An 18,216-nucleotide genomic window follows, 5' to 3' on the forward strand; every position below is an offset into this window, starting at 1 on the left:
GTAGTGAGGTGCACCTTTCCGCTCACTGACTGCTTGAGTGCATGGACAATGCGGTCTTTCACATGATGGTGGAGGGCTGGGATGGCTTTGCGAGAGAAGAAGTGGCGACTGGGTAGGTCATAGCGTGGTACTGCATAGGCCATGAGTTCGCGGAAAGCTGTGCTTTCCACCAACTGAAAGGGCATCATCTCAAACGAGATTAGTTTGGCAATGTGGGCGTTCAAACCCAGTGTACGCGGATGAGAGACTGAGTACTTTCTTGACCTACTCATAGTGTCTGGGAGGGTGAGCTGGACTTGAGAGCTGCATATGGTGGAAGTAGCGGTGGACAGGGCGGACTGAGAGAGGGTTGATGATGGTGATGGAGTTGGTGTCCTTTCTGATGGCCTAGAATCAGTCTTTCGTTGATATAACAGTGGGATTCCCTGACTGCTGTGGCCTTGCAACGACACCTCAACATTTGCTGCTGTGCTAACCGGTGGGCTTACAGTGGGGGAAACAATGTAGCGTTGCTGACTACCTTCGTTGTGATCAGTTGCACATGTGGCACTTGAGGTTTGGTGTTGTGTCCACGCTTGCAAGTGCATGCTGGTTAAATTTCTAAGCATGCAACTGGTATTCAAATTTTTCAGATTTTTCCCTCGGCTAAAGGTCTTTGCGCACTTCTTACAGATAACCTTGGCCTGATCATGAGGATTTTGTTCAAAAAAGTGCCACACTGCACTCTTCCTACTTTGGCAGACATTTTGCGGCCTAGCACGCTGTGATCTTTTGACCCTCTGGACAAGCTGTCCAGCAACTCTTTTGATGTTTGGGACCTGTCTTTGGAGTGCTCCGGGCCTGCCAGATAACAGCTGTTGCGATGTCGATGTTTGCTGTGGATGCTCCTCATCTGAGCTATTGGAAGCAGCACCCTCTTCCCCCAATGGATGCCAATCTGGGTCAACAACTGAGTCATCCATCACCTCCTCTTCTATGTCATGTGCACCTTCCTCTGTGTCACCGTGTATGGTGGTATAGTGTGCGGGAAGGGGCACCTGAGTCTCATCAGGGTCAGAATCTGGCTCTGTACACTGCGAGGACAATGTAGTGCTCTGAGTGAATGTACCAGCAGAATCGCCATCAGCGGCTGTGCATCAGTGCACTCCATGTCAGATTCATCTTGGCCTGGGTAATTCACCATTTCACTTGATAATCCAGGCATGGTATGTGAAAACAGCTCCATGGAGTAATCAGTAGTATGGCCTGCGTCATCCTTCAATCTTGGTTGGGGTGAAGGACACAAGGAAAGGTGTGGTTCATGAACATGAGCCTCCAATGACGACTCAGTGCTTTTACTTTTTACAACTGAAGAAGAGGAGGCGATAGAGCTGGAGGCTGAGTCAGCAATGTAAGACAAAACTTTTTCCTGATGCTCTGGCTTTAAAAGCGGTTTGCCAACTCCTAGAAAACTAAGCGTTCGAGGCCTTATGTAGCCAGACGATGACGCAGGCTCAACACCTCCTGCATTCGGTCCTATTTTGCTCTTGCCACTACCATCAGATCCACCACCAACACCATCATTACCAGCTGCCAACCCCCGCCCAATTCCACGGCCTCTTCCACCAGCCTTCCTCATTTTTGGTAGAAATGTAGACAAAATCCAACAAACTATATAGTATGTAAAACAAGGTACAAGGTGTCTATAGGACAGGGGAGATTTTGAATTTCTGCACACACTTTTGGACACTGGACACTTTTGGATTGTGTGAGGCCCACTGATATCTGAGCGCTATGTGACAGGCTCGATGGCACAGCTGTGACCTAAGTGACTAGAGGATAAATGAGATTTTGAATCTCTGCACACACTTTTGGACACTGGACACTTTTGGATTGTGTGAGGCCCACTGATATCTGAGCGCTATGTGACAGGCTCGATGGCACAGCTGTGACCTAAGTGACTAGAGGATAAGTGAGATTTTGAATCTCTGCACACACTTTTGGACACTGGACACTTTTGGATTGTGTGAGGCCCACTGATATCTGAGCGCTATGTGACAGGCTCGATGGCACAGCTGTGACCTAAGTGACTAGAGGATAAGTGAGATTTTGAATCTCTGCACACACTTTTGGACACTGGACACTTTTGGATTGTGTGAGGCCCACTGATATCTGAGCGCTATGTGACAGGCTCGATGGCACAGCTGTGACCTAAGTGACTAGAGGATAAGTGAGATTTTGAATCTCTGCACACACTTTTGGACACTGGACACTTTTGGATTGTGTGAGGCCCAATGAATATCTGAGCGCTATGTGACAGGCTCGATGGCACAGCTGTGACCTAAGTGACTAGAGGATAAGGGAGATTTTGAATCTCTGCACACACTTTTGGACACTGGACACTTTTGGATTGTGTGAGGCCCAATGAATATCTGAGCACTATGAGACAGGCTCGATGGCACAGCTGTGACCTAAGTGACTAGAGGATAAGTGAGATTTTGAATCTCTGCACACACTTTTGGACACTGGACACTTTTGGATTGTGTGAGGCCCAATGAATATCTGAGCGCTATGTGACAGGCTCGATGGCACAGCTGTTACCTAAGTGACTAGAGGATAAGTGAGATTTTGAATCTCTGCACACACTTTTGGACACTGGACACTTTTGGATTGTGTGAGGCCCACTGATATCTGAGCGCTATGTGACAGGCTCGATGGCACAGCTGTGACCTAAGTGACTAGAGGATAAGTGAGATTTTGAATCTCTGCACACACTTTTGGACACTGGACACTTTTGGATTGTGTGAGGCCCACTGATATCTGAGCGCTATGTGACAGGCTCGATGGCACAGCTGTGACCTAAGTGACTAGAGGATAAGTGAGATTTTGAATCTCTGCACACACTTTTGGACACTGGACACTTTTGGATTGTGTGAGGCCCACTGATATCTGAGCGCTATGTGACAGGCTCGATGGCACAGCTGTGACCTAAGTGACTAGAGGATAAGTGAGATTTTGAATCTCTGCACACACTTTTGGACATTGGACACTTTTGGATTGTGTGAGGCCCACTGATATCTGAGCGCTATGTGACAGGCTCGATGGCACAGCTGTGACCTAAGTGACTAGAGGATAAGTGAGATTTTGAATCTCTGCACACACTTTTGGACACTGGACACTTTTGGATTGTGTGAGGCCCACTGATATCTGAGCGCTATGTGACAGGCTCGATGGGACAGCTGTGACCTAAGTGACTAGAGGATAAGTGAGATTTTGAATCTCTGCACACACTTTTGGACACTGGACACTTTTGGATTGTGTGAGGCCCAATGAATATCTGAGCGCTATGTGACAGGCTCGATGGCACAGCTGTGACCTAAGTGACTAGAGGATAAGTGAGATTTTGAATCTCTGCACACACTTTTGGACACTGGACACTTTTGGATTGTGTGAGGCCCACTGATATCTGAGCGCTATGTGACAGGCTCGATGGCACAGCTGTGACCTAAGTGACTAGAGGATAAGTGAGATTTTGAATCTCTGCACACACTTTTGGACACTGGACACTTTTGGATTGTGTGAGGCCCACTGATATCTGAGCGCTATGTGACAGGCTCGATGGCACAGCTGTGACCTAAGTGACTAGAGGATAAGTGAGATTTTGAATCTCTGCACACACTTTTGGACACTGGACACTTTTGGATTGTGTGAGGCCCACTGATATCTGAGCGCTATGTGACAGGCTCGATGGCACAGCTGTGACCAAAGTGACTAGAGGATAAGTGAGATTTTGAATCTCTGCACACACTTTTGGACATTGGACACTTTTGGATTGTGTGAGGCCCACTGATATCTGAGCGCTATGTGACAGGCTCGATGGCACAGCTGTGACCTAAGTGACTAGAGGATAAGTGAGATTTTGAATCTCTGCACACACTTTTGGACACTGGACACTTTTGGATTGTGTGAGGCCCACTGATATCTGAGCGCTATGTGACAGGCTCGATGGCACAGCTGTGACCTAAGTGACTAGAGGATAAGTGAGATTTTGAATCTCTGCACACACTTTTGGACGCTGGACACTTTTGGATTGTGTGAGGCCCACTGATATCTGAGCGCTATGTGACAGGCTCGATGGCACAGCTGTGACCTAAGTGACTAGAGGATAAGTGAGATTTTGAATCTCTGCACACACTTTTGGACACTGGACACTTTTGGATTGTGTGAGGCCCACTGATATCTGAGCGCTATGTGACAGGCTCGATGGCACAGCTGTGACCTAAGTGACTAGAGGATAAGTGAGTTTTTGAATCTCTGCACACACTTTTGGACACTGGACACTTTTGGATTGTGTGAGGCCCACTGATATCTGAGCGCTATGTGACAGGCTCGATGGCACAGCTGTGACCAAAGTGACTAGTGGATAAGTGAGATTTTGAATCTCTGCACACACTTTTGGACATTGGACACTTTTGGATTGTGTGAGGCCCACTGATATCTGAGCGCTATGTGACAGGCTCGATGGCACAGCTGTGACCTAAGTGACTAGAGGATAAGTGAGATTTTGAATCTCTGCACACACTTTTGGACACTGGACACTTTTGGATTGTGTGAGGCCCACTGATATCTGAGCGCTATGTGACAGGCTCGATGGCACAGCTGTGACCTAAGTGACTAGAGGATAAGTGAGATTTTGAATCTCTGCACACACTTTTGGACACTGGACACTTTTGGATTGTGTGAGGCCCACTGATATCTGAGCGCTATGTGACAGGCTCGATGGCACAGCTGTGACCTAAGTGACTAGAGGATAAGTGAGATTTTGAATCTCTGCACACACTTTTGGACACTGGACACTTTTGGATTGTGTGAGGCCCACTGATATCTGAGCGCTATGTGACAGGCTCGATGGCACAGCTGTGACCTAAGTGACTAGAGGATAAGTGAGATTTTGAATCTCTGCACACACTTTTGGACACTGGACACTTTTGGATTGTGTGAGGCCCACTGATATCTGAGCGCTATGTGACAGGCTCGATGGCACAGCTGTGACCAAAGTGACTAGAGGATAAGGGAGATTGGATTGCTTTTAAAAAAGCAGTTTGCGGAGCAGTGGGTAAACAGCAATGCCAGCCTGTCAGGAAGCCTTAAAAGGCAGCCCAACAACCAACACTACTGATACACCACAATATAGCCTCCCCTTGCACTGCACACACAGTGACTGGTGTGTTGTGCAGGCCAAATTGCTATCAGCAGCAGAAGCAGTTTTTTTTTCTTCTCAGCAAGACAAAAAAAAAAATTGGGATTGCTTTTAAAAAAGCAGTTTGAGGCCCAATGAATATCTGAGCGCTATGTGACAGGCTCGATGGCGCAGCTGTGACCAAAGTGACTAGAGGATAAGGGAGATTGGATTGCTTTTAAAAAAGCAGTTTGCGGAGCAGTGGGTAAACAGCAATGCCAGCCTGTCAGGAAGCCTTAGAAGGCAGCCCAACAACCAACACCACTGATACACCACTATATAGCCTCCCCTTGCACTGCACACACAGTGACTGGTGTGTTGTGCAGGCCAAATCGCTAGCAGCAGAAGCAGTTTTTTTGTCTTCTTCCCTGCCTAACGCTCTCCCTACAGAATCAGCAGCAACCTCTCCCTATGCTAAGATCGGCAGAAGTAAGATGGCGGTCGGCGTGCACGCCCTTTTATACCCCCTGTGACACCCACCAAAGCAAGCCAATCACTTGCATGCCCTTCTGAAAGATGGTGGTGACCCGTGCCTATGTCATCACGTTGCCCACAGTGTCCGTGGATCCTGATTGGCTGAAAAAGAGCGCAAAACAAACTTTTGAAACGCGACTTTGGCGCGTAAGTCGCCGACCTCGTGGCCGACCTCATCCTTGGGTCAGGTTTCGTTTCATGAAACCCGACTTTGCCAAAAGTCGGCGACTTTTGAATTTTTTCGACCCGTTTCGCTCAACTCTTTTAATAACATAGCACACTGGTAGACTTTTCATTTTTTTAATTAACAAACAGCCCAAATTTATTTCTCTTAGTTATTTTTTTTTTCCATAAATGTGTTTATTAAACTTTTCAAAATAAGGTACAACAATCCAGAAAGATGATATACATATGAATACATCAGAATATACAGACAGGTAAGATACAACATTGTGAGGGCCAAAACAAACTTGTAATCTTAGAAATCTCAATCAGACACGTCATGTCCATTCACATTTTAGTAACCTTTGGACTAATCATTCTGAGATTTGTAGGAAAAAGGCAGAAATAGAGAAATAAAGTCAAAAAAAGGGAAAGAGAAAAGAGACTAAGTGGGTAAGAAATAGGGGAAGGGGAGGGGGAACTAAACCAACCTCGGTCCCAGCTACCCTACGAAAATTATGGAAGCTCAGTTAACCAGCCCAGAAACTCCGAACTCTCTCTGAATGTCTCCCAGAGGAACCACATTTGTCCCCGCTCGGTCACAGATTCATCATCTTGAGCCATCAGCGACTCCATTCAGTTCACTCTATCCATCTCGGACACCCACTCCACCGCAGACAGAACCCTTGTCGCTCCCCAGTACCGGGGTATAATTGTTCTGGCCGTTACTAAGCAGAACCTCATAATTCCTTTCTTTATGGTTGTTATGGACCTAGGAATCAGTGAAAGGAGAGCTATTTGAGGGGATGGCTCACAGCGAACGCCCATCATCAAGCGAAAGGCTCCAAAAACAGCTTTCCAAAATGGATGTAGAAGACTTCAAGACCACCATATATGAAGCATAGACCCCTCCTCATTGTCACATCTCTAGCATAAGTTTGAAATTGCAGGATTTATTTTATGGAGGAGCACAGGACACCTATACCAACGCGTTAATATTTTATAATTTTTCTCGTGAGATCTGCAAGAGCTAGAGGTCTTGTGGGTAAGGGTAAAGATCTTCAGACGGTCTGCTTCAGAGAGGGTGATCCACAGATCTCTCTCCCAAGCTGTAATAAAGCTGGGGGTGTCAATAGATAACGTTTCCAGGATCAAACTGTAAAGCAAGGAGACTGTGTGGGTAGGACCCTCCGCAGCCAGCATCAAGGACTCAAATCGGGTCAATGTGTTAAAGGAAATACGCGAAAGGAAGTTCTTCAACTGAGCGAATTCAAGCCAAGATAGCGATTTGCTATGGCAGGTGTCCCGCAACCCCCCCACAGTGGAGAGCCCAGAGAGTCTGTCCGCCACCTGGCCCAGTCTCACCCGATTGACAGATCTCCAGCATAGAAACGCAGTCCTGTCCACTGCTGGAGGGAAAGCAATGTTGTCAAAGAGGGGGCCCAGTCTACTCGGAATGTTACAAAGTCTCAGTCTCCCCCGATTTCTATCCCAAAATCTCAACACTATCTGCGTAAGAGGTGGAAAGTCTGAGATCTTCTCTTAGCTATTTATGATCAGGCAGACCATTCTGCATAGAACACTGACTCAAACTGATAGAGTCACTGTCAGAGGTAACATTATTCCATTATCCGGCTGTGCTGAAGATAAGTGATGTGCCATATATTCCTTAAGGGTACTGTTACACCTAGCGATGCACCAGCGATCCCGACTAGCGATATGACGCAATCAGGATCGCTGGTACATCGCTAGGTGGTCGCTAGTGAGCTGCCACACAGGCAGATCTCACCAGCAACATCGCTGGGGACGGGGATCGCTACTTACCTGTCAGACGCGGCGATCCTGCATCCTCCCGCCCGGCTCCACTCGTCGCTCGTCGTCACAGCAGGAAGCGCCGCAGGAAGTGACCGACAAGGAATGGTCCAGCAGCTTCTCGCACAATCAGCGATAACCAGCGGGGGAGCCCGTCGGAGGTAAGTATCACATGCAGCGACAAGGAATGGTCCAGCAATATCACTGTAACGTCACAAAATTGGTGACTTTACAGCGATATTGCTAGCGATATCGCAGTGTGTAACGGGGGCTTAACACCCTCTGTTTCCTCCTCGCTAATAAACTTACTGGAGGTAAATGAATCCAACTGTGACTTGACTTTTGTAGTACTGCAGCCAGGGCAACAAGTGCTAGTGGTGTTGGCAGTGCTTCTGCTGCCGCTAGTGGTTCCAACATTTTTAGCTGTGGTATGTTTAGTTGTTTGTTTTATTTTATACTACCCCATTCATTGCCATTGCAAATTTTTACTTTACCCTACATTTTGTACAAGATTATAATTAACTTTTAACAATCTTTTCTATTCCGATTATGCAACCCTTGCCAAAAAGGACGTACCAAGAAAGGCACAGTGTTTCTGTTCGCAAACGTTTAGAAAGCAAAATGTCGCTAAAGGCCACAGTATAGGTGATGCGTACGGTTTTCAAATTGGACTAGTGAAACAGGTGTGCAAAAACAGACATGCACAGTAAATATCTATGTTAATTTTTTTTTCTATGTTTTTCAACAAAACTCAACTCTCATCCCAAAAACGACGTGATAATATATGCTTGATATGTACAAGCCCAAAAAGTCAGCACAAGTTGCTATATTGGTGTGGCATACAAGGATGTAAATTTTGACTAGTAAAACAAAAAATGAAAAACTATTTGAGAAACGCACTTTTTGTGAGTTATACAGGCACAGATATATCTTTCAATCTTAGGGAATTTTCGTTTATGTTTTTAAAAAAAAATAGTAATTCCTCCTCTTCACAAAATGAGTTATACAAGAAATTCAAAAACTCAGCAAAGTCGCTTGTCATCTGTCACTAACACTGGTTTCAGATTTTTTTTTCCCTGTGACTTGCTGCTGCTTACTAGTGCATTAAGAATTAAGACAAAATGTAATTTAAATTTAAATGCAACAGGACAGATGTTGGCTACATCATATCACTGATCCATCACACTGAGACTGCCACTGCTGGTTCTGGCACCTTTCCTATTGCACCCCTTAACAATTGACACTCTCTAATATTCATAAACTACTACCTTTGTCACATTCACTGATGCAGTTATACAATATATTGCAGTCTGGGGTATTTTCTCAATATTTGAGGGCTTTCTTTTCCCATGGCTATTGCTGAGCAGTCAGCCCTGACTCACCTCACTGTCATAAATCACCCAAAAAATGGCTGCTGCATTCCCTGTATTCGCTGCCCAGGCTTTTATACAGGCTATAGTAGTCTATCCTGATTGGTTGTGCTCTACCATGTGATAGTTGTAAGACCTTACAGGGAAAATTGCGTGGTCATGCCTGAGATTACGTCAACCTTCTGTATCTGATACAATCTTCTGCAATGTGAAAAATGTCGGAAGGTATTTTTTTGTCGATTCACAAATCAAGTTGAAAATTGTTTGACTTCGTTGGGATCTGCAAATTTCATAAAATTTGAATTTTCTCATCACTACTAGATATTTTCATTTTAGATTTTTAAGGATTTTTTTTTTGTAAGAAAAAATGCTTTTTTTTCTTTGTTTTAGACTTGTAGAAGTAATTTATGGGATTACAAAATACATTACAGAAAACACTAGACCACTAGGAATTATATAGAAAATTGAAGCACCAGTAATTACAAAAATTCCAAACACAACCAGAGCACCAACCAACCAAAAATGTGAAAGAACACTAGCCACCCAAAATTAAGTCCCCTTGCACATAAAGAAAAAGTCGGCAAATTTTGACCATGATGATCGAATGTCGGCTGTTACAAATGATTGTTTGTTTGGCCCAATGCCAGACCGACAAACAACTTTTTTCTTTCAAAACACTGATCAAAGGAAATGACAGGATGCAACACTTTATGTTGTTATCTGATTGCAGAACTTTTTCTTCACAAGCTGAAATCAGGATTATAACTTTTTCATTCGATTTTCTTCTCTTAGAATGAATGAAGTTGAGAAATGATCTGATAGAACTTAGTAGACTCTGCGAAAAGGCACATGTCTTCTCACCAACAGTTGTTGGCTTGGAGAAAGTACCTTCCTGTTATCGGCTTTTTCAGTACAGTACTTATAGGTGTGGATTGGACGCCATGTTTTTCCTTGTCTCTCAGGACTGATTATCTTGAGAAGTGTTCCTAACGTCTACAGGCCTTATCTAATATTCCCAATAGTTCAGGCTCTGGCCTGATTCCTCTAGCCAGAATCTCAATCAGGTGCCGTCATTGCTATGGACGGTGCAAGCTTAGATTTCTCAATTGTGCCATTAGTTAGAGAAAGCAGATCACTGAAAAAGCAGTGAATTGTCAATCAAACACCGGAGGCAGGCGGGGGTTATAATACCCTCAATGGCTTGGAGAAGACCAAGTGCAATGATCATCCCCACTGCACTTGTGCCTCATTAGCATATAGCTTCAATGGGTGATTACTAGAGAATGACAAAGTAGATTACTTCAAAAAGAGGATCAATTTACTGTGCATGAAAGTGCCATTACAGCCATGTCTTAACTTTACAATGCAAAAGACTGCTGACTAATTCTCATTAAGGGTCAAAAACCAATTCTGTCTTCTGACCTTGTACTGTATAGCTATGCTATCAAGAAGTGTAAAATGAGCTGATGGCCCAAATTCCTATTTTTTTTTTGCTTGGATAGACCTAAATATGCATGAACGGTCAACTTGAGCATTCATGTTTTAAAAAAAGAATATCTACAACCAGAACATCTGCTTGACAGATCTATCATTGTTGAATAAAGGGATTGTCTGGGACATTAACATTGAGAGCCTATCCATAATATAGGTCATGTGATGCTGAGTCACGTTTCGCGGACAAGCCATGAGTCGGGATAGTCAATGAGTCCAAGGTCAATAGCCAGGAGGGTACGCCATAAACAGGGAAGAGACAAAGGCATAGTCAGGTAACGGTTCGAGGTCAACAGGTCAGCTGTTCCCAGTATCGGCGGCGTCTGGAACTGCTCAGATACGGAGTTGTACAGCACAGCTTTGTTGATGAGATAGTGGCTGCAGCCGAGTACTACATATCCATCTCCCAATAGATTTGAATAGGTGGCGGATGTGCAGTACCAAGCCGCGGCCACTATGAAGTCAACAGAGCACTGGGAACAACTGATCGGCTGGAGTACCGGGTGTTGCACCTCCACCGATTAGACATTGATGACCTATCCTAATCATAGGCCATCAATGTTTAAAGTCCTGGACAACCCCTGTAACCTAAAATTTCCATACGCTAAATGCAAAAATAGAACGAATATCATGTTCTTGGCACATTGAGTGATATTTTTGAATTTGGTGTCCATAGTTCTAAATTCGTAGACTTGGATGGAAAAGAAAGTTTGGAATCAATTTGGAATCAATTTTCTTAACATGAAACAGCACCTAGGTAGTCTTGCATTATGTGAAACTTCTTGTAGGTCATCGTTTTGAATTCTTTCAGGTTTTCTTTATCCACTCTGACTAGTCTCTTTGAGGAAACGCCCAAGGGGCTGATTTTGCCTCTGCCCCTCTCGTGCTACATTGGTTGTCTTTTCTTCACTTTCATTATGTGCATCAGCTGCATGCAGACCCCATTATTGTTTCTCTGGCAGATCTCTTACAAGGACCCCTGCTTGGAGGTCCATGATGAAGTAATCCGATTAGGCCTTTTGTAGGGAGAGTACATGGAGAGTTTCTTTTTTTTTTTTTCAATGTGCTACTTAGCCGATAAATGCATTTTTGTGGGAAATTGCAAATGACATTATGATTACTAAGGCCAGTGTGGGTTTCATTTAAAAGTGATCAAAATCAACACGCCGCAGAAAATTAGGATTGGCAGGAGAATATCCCAAGTGAGAGAATCTCTTTATATAACAACTGAAAACATATTAACTGTTCAGCGTCTGAAGGAGACTCTCAGATTTAAGTGGCAATTAAATCTCTCCAGGAAGTAGATGTAATCCTTACACCAGAGTCTTGTAGGTATCTTAAAAAGGCAAAACAATGCACACTAAAAAAAGGAAACACAACAAAACAAAAGAAACATTAAAAAAAAAACATTTTTGTTTATTTTGTAAATGTTTGTAGGCAAAAAAACACACAAATCCATTGATTGATCACATTCACTTCCTTAGGATTCACATCCTTATTTGCCAATCACAGGTTCGTTTTATCGAGATCCTTCCATGTTTTTGGATCAAAGAAGAACATAAAGGGATCTGAAAATCATGTAAACATTTATCAAATTGTCAACTTGTTACTATTGAGGTTTATCAATAATTTTCTTTTTCATTTTAATTTGAAAGTGTTATGTACATAGGAGGCGTGGAGGAGAATATAGTCCTATATTGGAAGCCATACATGGTAGGTCATGTATTAGTCCAGTGGTAGAGTATAATGCTGGTCATACAAATGAAAAAACTGTTAGCCAACAAGTTTTCTCTAAACTTCATCGTAATAGAGCATGTGTAGCTGGCAGTGACTTATTTCTCTTGGACACAGAGATTCAGCCATGTTTAAATCCAACTGGTCCATTGTTCTTTCCCCAACAAATTGGGCAGACCCCTTTACTTAATATCTGAAATTGGGAAGACCCCCCCTATACTTAATATCTGAAATTGGTCAGACCCCCTATACTTAATTGATTGTTGGTCGATTCCACCAAAATCAGCAGGTCTGCTTAAAAGGCATTCTCAAATTTGGAAGTTATCTCCTCACCTTGGGACTTCCACTGGGTCTCCCACAAACCTGGAGACCCCCTTGTGAATGAAGCAGTGTTCGATCATGCTGCTTCATTCATTCATTCTTATGGGAGTGCCGAAGACCAGCCACGATCAGCGCTTGGATATCTCTGGTGGTCCCATTGGGAATGAATGAAGTGGTATTGTGCATGATCGACCACCGCTCCATTCACACGGGCCTCTTCTGAGCCTTGGTTCTTGAGATCATTGGCAGTGGTAAGACTTTCATTAAATGGGAACTTTAACAGCACAATAAACATAACATGTAAAAAAGTCATATCCCGCTCATCCCTCCGATCCTCCGTCTAATCCTTGTCGCCTCTGAGCTGAAATCTTTCACACACTAGACCGTGACTCCCTGCTCTGCACAACCACACGAAAAGGTCATGAAGTCACGACGGGCGTCATGATTTTGCATGCATAGAACTGTCCCGGGCCTCAACAGAGCCGGAAATTCAGGCTCAGTGTGAGGGTTCTGGGGATTTCAGCATTCACAGTGAGAATCAGAAGATGCGACGAGGACCGGACAGGTGACAGTGAACCGCTGAACCCAGAGAGGTGAGGTAAGGAAAACAATTTTTTTTCTAATCGGCCACCATTTTGCTGAAAGCACTTGGAAGCGAATGAGAAAAAAAATGTGCATTTCGCTAAATACAGATTTTTGTAAAATTTTAATATATTTCAATTCCCACTGAATATATTTGCTCATCTCTATTTGCTAATGCACAAAGTACTTTTTTCTTTTTTCAAAATTGGGAATGCCACCGGGGGTGGGCTCCAATATAAATCATCTGGATTGCAATAGTAGCAGTTGAACAATAATCTAGCACCACAGCCACAACACGCCTGTAAATACAGCCTCAGACCATAGTACGATTGTAGTGGAAATATGTAAATGTAGGCGACGTATGACAGGCAGTAAATTAGCATCTGTTCTTAGGCTGCAGCTCTTCACAAAGGTCATAGCCTATGTTATCTCTCGCAAAGGCAGCTTTCCTGGTCTCAGGGTCTCAGACCCCAGGGTGCCTCCCTGAGAACATAGAGAATTGGAACCATTTCACACCTCTGATACCTTTGAAGGGAGACTCAAAATGGGACCTATTTGCAGCATGACAATTCATTTCTATTTACTATGGGAAAGAAAAGCTAAGACAAGAACCTTTAGAAAAATAATGTATTCATTGAGAAAGTAGCCATGGTCCAGTCACAAACCAGAAATTAGAATATTAACAAGAAAGGCTGGTCTAGAGATCTGGTCTCCAGGCTAAGCCTTTAAAGTGGGCCCTCCACAAAAAAAGTCGTTCACAGATTGAGGGCAGCCAAGCTGATGTGATCCATTTCATATTCTCCCCCCTCAGGAAACAGAATACCAGACTGCAAAAAAGTTTAGATATCCCTGTAAGCTTCTCCCTTTTATTTTATAACTGTTTTGCATATTTGTATGTCACATTTTATTTCCAGATTTTTATATCCTTTTATTGTAAGCACTGTAACTTTTCTATTAAAGCTTAACTTTGAACCTTGTATGCGCTAAAAGAATCCATAGCCTTAGAGTGTATGATCCTGGTGCTTGGCAGACAGTAGTAGTAGTACTTCCGGGACTCATTGCCCATGTGTTCAGTGAGTGGTGGCAGCGTGTGTAAAGCGGGGTGCGTGGTCTGTGTCGGGGTGTGATTTATGCTCCCATTACAGCATAGGACAGTGTTTGAATGCTGGATTGAGTGAGAGGAGATGGATTAACCCTTGACGGTGCAACACCAAGTTACGTGCTGAGAAGCGGGTATGTGCCAACGCTCTTACAAAAACCAGGAAGAGCTTACAAAATCCAGTGGGTAAAGATTTGTTGAACCTACAACCATGTGAAAAATATCCAGTTTTTTTTAACCCCCTGCTCCACCGAGTCCCCTTTCTCTTTTTAATTTACCATCTGATTCCAGAAAAATAGACCTTTCTAATGAGTGCTAATTTTGTTTTGTTAGTTTTTTTTTTATAAATGCAGCTTGGCTCTGGGTAATTACCAATTGGTGGCTACCTGGACTCATACCTCTATTTTGGTAATATACCACCATCGCACACTTTTATCGTTGTATGCACATTGCCACAAAGGACTATGTAATGCCACTTGATTTTGGTCCTTGAGTCCCAGTAGCTTCCTTTCTCTTTTACTTCTTGTTCCCCTATATCTGTTGTGTTACCTTTTTCTTCTACCTTTGAAGAATGTTCTCAGGGTCGATAGAGACAAACATGTTCTGGGAACATGAAACCTTTGTGGCAAACTACTTTAAAAGTTATGAATAAATTATGCTTCATTCTAGACTCTTCTTAATATCTACATTAATATTTTCTCCCCAGGAATTTTCAAAAAAGATGATCTTTGCTCCTACCAATCTGAATGGCAGGCTCATGTGTGCAAGCAGATTGATCACACAGTCGTCATCATCGAAGTCATCTCAGATGTCACCGAGCCCGTTTCCCCGGTCATATCAGTCACCAATAACTTTATCCAAGTGTTCGTCAGTGGACAGAATTCTCCAGATCATTGCTGTGAAAAAAACAACAAAACATTTTACTCTATTTTACCAGCCAAAAAGATTTCTAAAGTGTGTTTCAGTGGCCCAACTCCCAAGGGGATTAGACTCCGTCTCAATGGTTGTCAGAACTCTACCAAACTTATCTTAGCGCTGTTTTATGATTTTGCTCTAAGTTGTTATATTGGGTGGAAAGACAAAAAATATTCAACAATTTTCTCTGACCTTCAGCCCAATTTACAAAGTGGTGACCGAATTTCAAATTTTTTCAGTTTACGAGAGAATTTGTTGTACGTCCTTCTCCAAGGAGATGAGCCGGTGGAGATATGGACCAATCCATCCATCCACTTATTTTTCTACATGGGGTTGGGAACAAGCAAGGACTTGTACAACCAGTTGCCATTAAAGCTGGCAACATTTTTAGACATTGACCCATCTCAGGTAACTATAGTGCAGAATTTACAAGAAACTGCTGAAACACTGAAGGCCATGATGGACAACCAATCAAAGAGAAAGCGGCACTGCCCTCCGGTACATGAGGAAAGGACACGAGCCAAGCGTCACTCTGAGCCACCTGTAAAAGTTGATCTTGCCAGACATAGACAAGAAAGTCTAATAGAAGTGCTCGTTGTGGAGATACTCGACATTGTTCCACCAGGAGAACCCGGTGTTCCTTTGACCTACGGTAACTTGCAGAACATTGCAAAAAGTATTATCAGTGCACTACAGACTGGAGAACTTGAGAAGGCCATTCCTTTGGATATTGCCTCTTTGATGGTGGTTGAGCCAACTCTTCGAAACAATAGCAGGTACTTCTGACATTATACAAGATGCATTAATAAGTTTAATATTATTTACAGTACCCTGGAGCTGCAATTATAATTCTGCTGCTTGTCAATGGAGACTGAGTGAACAGTTGCTCACTGAACAGATAGAAAAATCTATCTGCTGTACCCGCTCTAATTGAAAACAAAAAAAGTAGATAAAGAAGGAAATATATGCCTGCAGAATTGTGAATGCAGCTCTGAAGTATATTTCATGCTTTAAGTAAGTAATGTACTGCATTTACAAGTTGATTTGTCTAAATGTGAACAGTCAAATGGCGTTCACCGGTGCCACCTAAGACATTCATGGCTTATTCACACCACGCTTGTTTGACGGTTTTTCACTGCACCCATGGACATCAATGAGAGTATTATGCACTGCCAGAGTGTGAAGCCACCCATCTAATCACCTCTTTTACAGCTGGGGAATCAGTATATATGAATGACAAACCAATATAAAGAGGTGCCTGGTCCACCAGGGATGTTCAGGTTCCCACTTTGGCTAATAATAGAGGTCCTAAACAGATGAACTCTTAAATAATGTCCATAATGACCTAATTATCGTAGGTATGCCCTGGTGAAATGAGCCCCTTCAAAGTAAAATTGACAGCTATAAGAATCAGGACCAGATTACAGGGCGGGCACTTGGGACATGTGTAAGTGGGCTTCATACAGAAAATGAAAAGGAACAGCATCCAGTCCAGGTGATGAAAAAAGAAGAAAACCTTTATACCACCATGACACTGGGCTTCATACAGTCTGAACAGAATGTTAAACCTCATGTTCAGTTATATATAATTTCACATAGCGGCATTAGCTCAATGTATGATTTTTGGAGGTGCGGAACATGCTCTTTTTTGGTATTTATTACTGAAATTAATCTCTATACAAAGACCAACACTGATGTTACTGCCATATGGTGACCATATAGTGGTAGATACCTGTCCTGCAGAACATACAAGAGATTATAGCACAGTTACAGATGGTGACCTACAGAAGACATTCTTTCTGATGGAGTCTTTCACTTTTCCCATCTTTTCCATCTGGCCCAGACCAGCATGACAACTTCTCCAGCCACGACTCAGCTGCACAGATTACAGCAAAGTCATATTTTCCAGAATGGCTCCATCTATTCCCAACCTGCTCAAACTCCTCATGATACCCCAATACTGAGCCACTGCTGCCATATGTGTCCCTATTACTGCAGCTGCTGTGTGTTACTGTATGCCCTCTAGATGGTAAAACAACCTCTAGATTATATTAATGCCCTATGCAAGTGCCCTATAAAACAGTGCCCATATTTTGCCCCCTAGAAAGTAATAAAGCCCTGTGTGCCCTTTTGACAGTCCAATAACCTGAGTTCCCCAATAACAATAAGTGCCACTTAACTTTTAATAATGACCCGAGTCTCTCCCTGCAAAGCTTCTCTCTACACAGTATGATGCTCTCTTATACACTGTATAATTCCCCCTCACTGCATAATACCAACCAGACAGTATACTCACCCCTTAGTAGCCTCCAAACTGTTTGATGGCTCCAACACTGTACAAAGATCCCACATTAGCTCCCACACTGTATGATAGCCCTCTCACTGTATGATGGCCCCCTCACTGCAATCCCCACACTGTATGATGGCCCCCTATTTTGCCTCTATATAATATAATGTACCACATAGTCATCCATATAGTATACTGCACCCTTCATAGGTCTCCACATAGTATAATACACTCCTCAAAGTCCTCCATATAATATACTGCTTTCCCCATAGGCCTCTATATAGTATAATGCACTCCCTATAGGCCTCTACATAGTATAATGCACTCCCCATAGGCCTATATATATATTATAATGCACTCCCCATAGGCTTCTATATAGTATAATGCACTCCCCATAGGCTTCTATAGTATAATGCACTCCCCATAGGCCTCCATACAGTATATTGCACTCCCCATAGGCCTCCATACAGTATATTGCACTTCCCATAAAATAAAAAAATACAATACTCACCTCTCCTCCTCACTCCCCATAGGCTTCTATATAGTATAATGCACTCCCCATAGGCTTCTATAGTATAATGCACTCCCCATAGACCTCTATAATGTATAATGCACTCCCCATAGCCTTCTGTATAGTGTAATGCACTCCTCATAGGCCTCTATAGTATGCTGAACTCCCCGTAGGCCTCTATATAGTATAATGCACTCCCCATAGGCTTCTATATAGTATAATGCACTCCCCATAGGCCTG

The 18,216-nt window shown here is 43.3% G+C and overlaps 1 protein-coding gene across 1 annotated transcript in view; it reads left to right on the forward strand.

Annotated features, from left to right (window-relative positions):
* The window catches only part of LOC141098537 (fibrocystin-like), a 167,952-nt gene that overhangs the window by 62,397 nt on the left and 87,339 nt on the right, over nt 1-18,216 (forward strand). The window contains exon 5 of the mRNA XM_073586413.1: nt 14,970-15,954. Within this exon, the coding sequence (XP_073442514.1) occupies nt 14,970-15,954 (985 nt within the window). The remainder of the gene's footprint in view (nt 1-14,969; nt 15,955-18,216) is intronic.

Source organism: Dendrobates tinctorius, unplaced genomic scaffold (genome assembly GCF_039654945.1).
Source record: "Dendrobates tinctorius isolate UK_male_01 unplaced genomic scaffold, ASM3965494v1 ptg000093l, whole genome shotgun sequence".
NCBI lineage: Eukaryota > Metazoa > Chordata > Amphibia > Anura > Dendrobatidae > Dendrobates > Dendrobates tinctorius.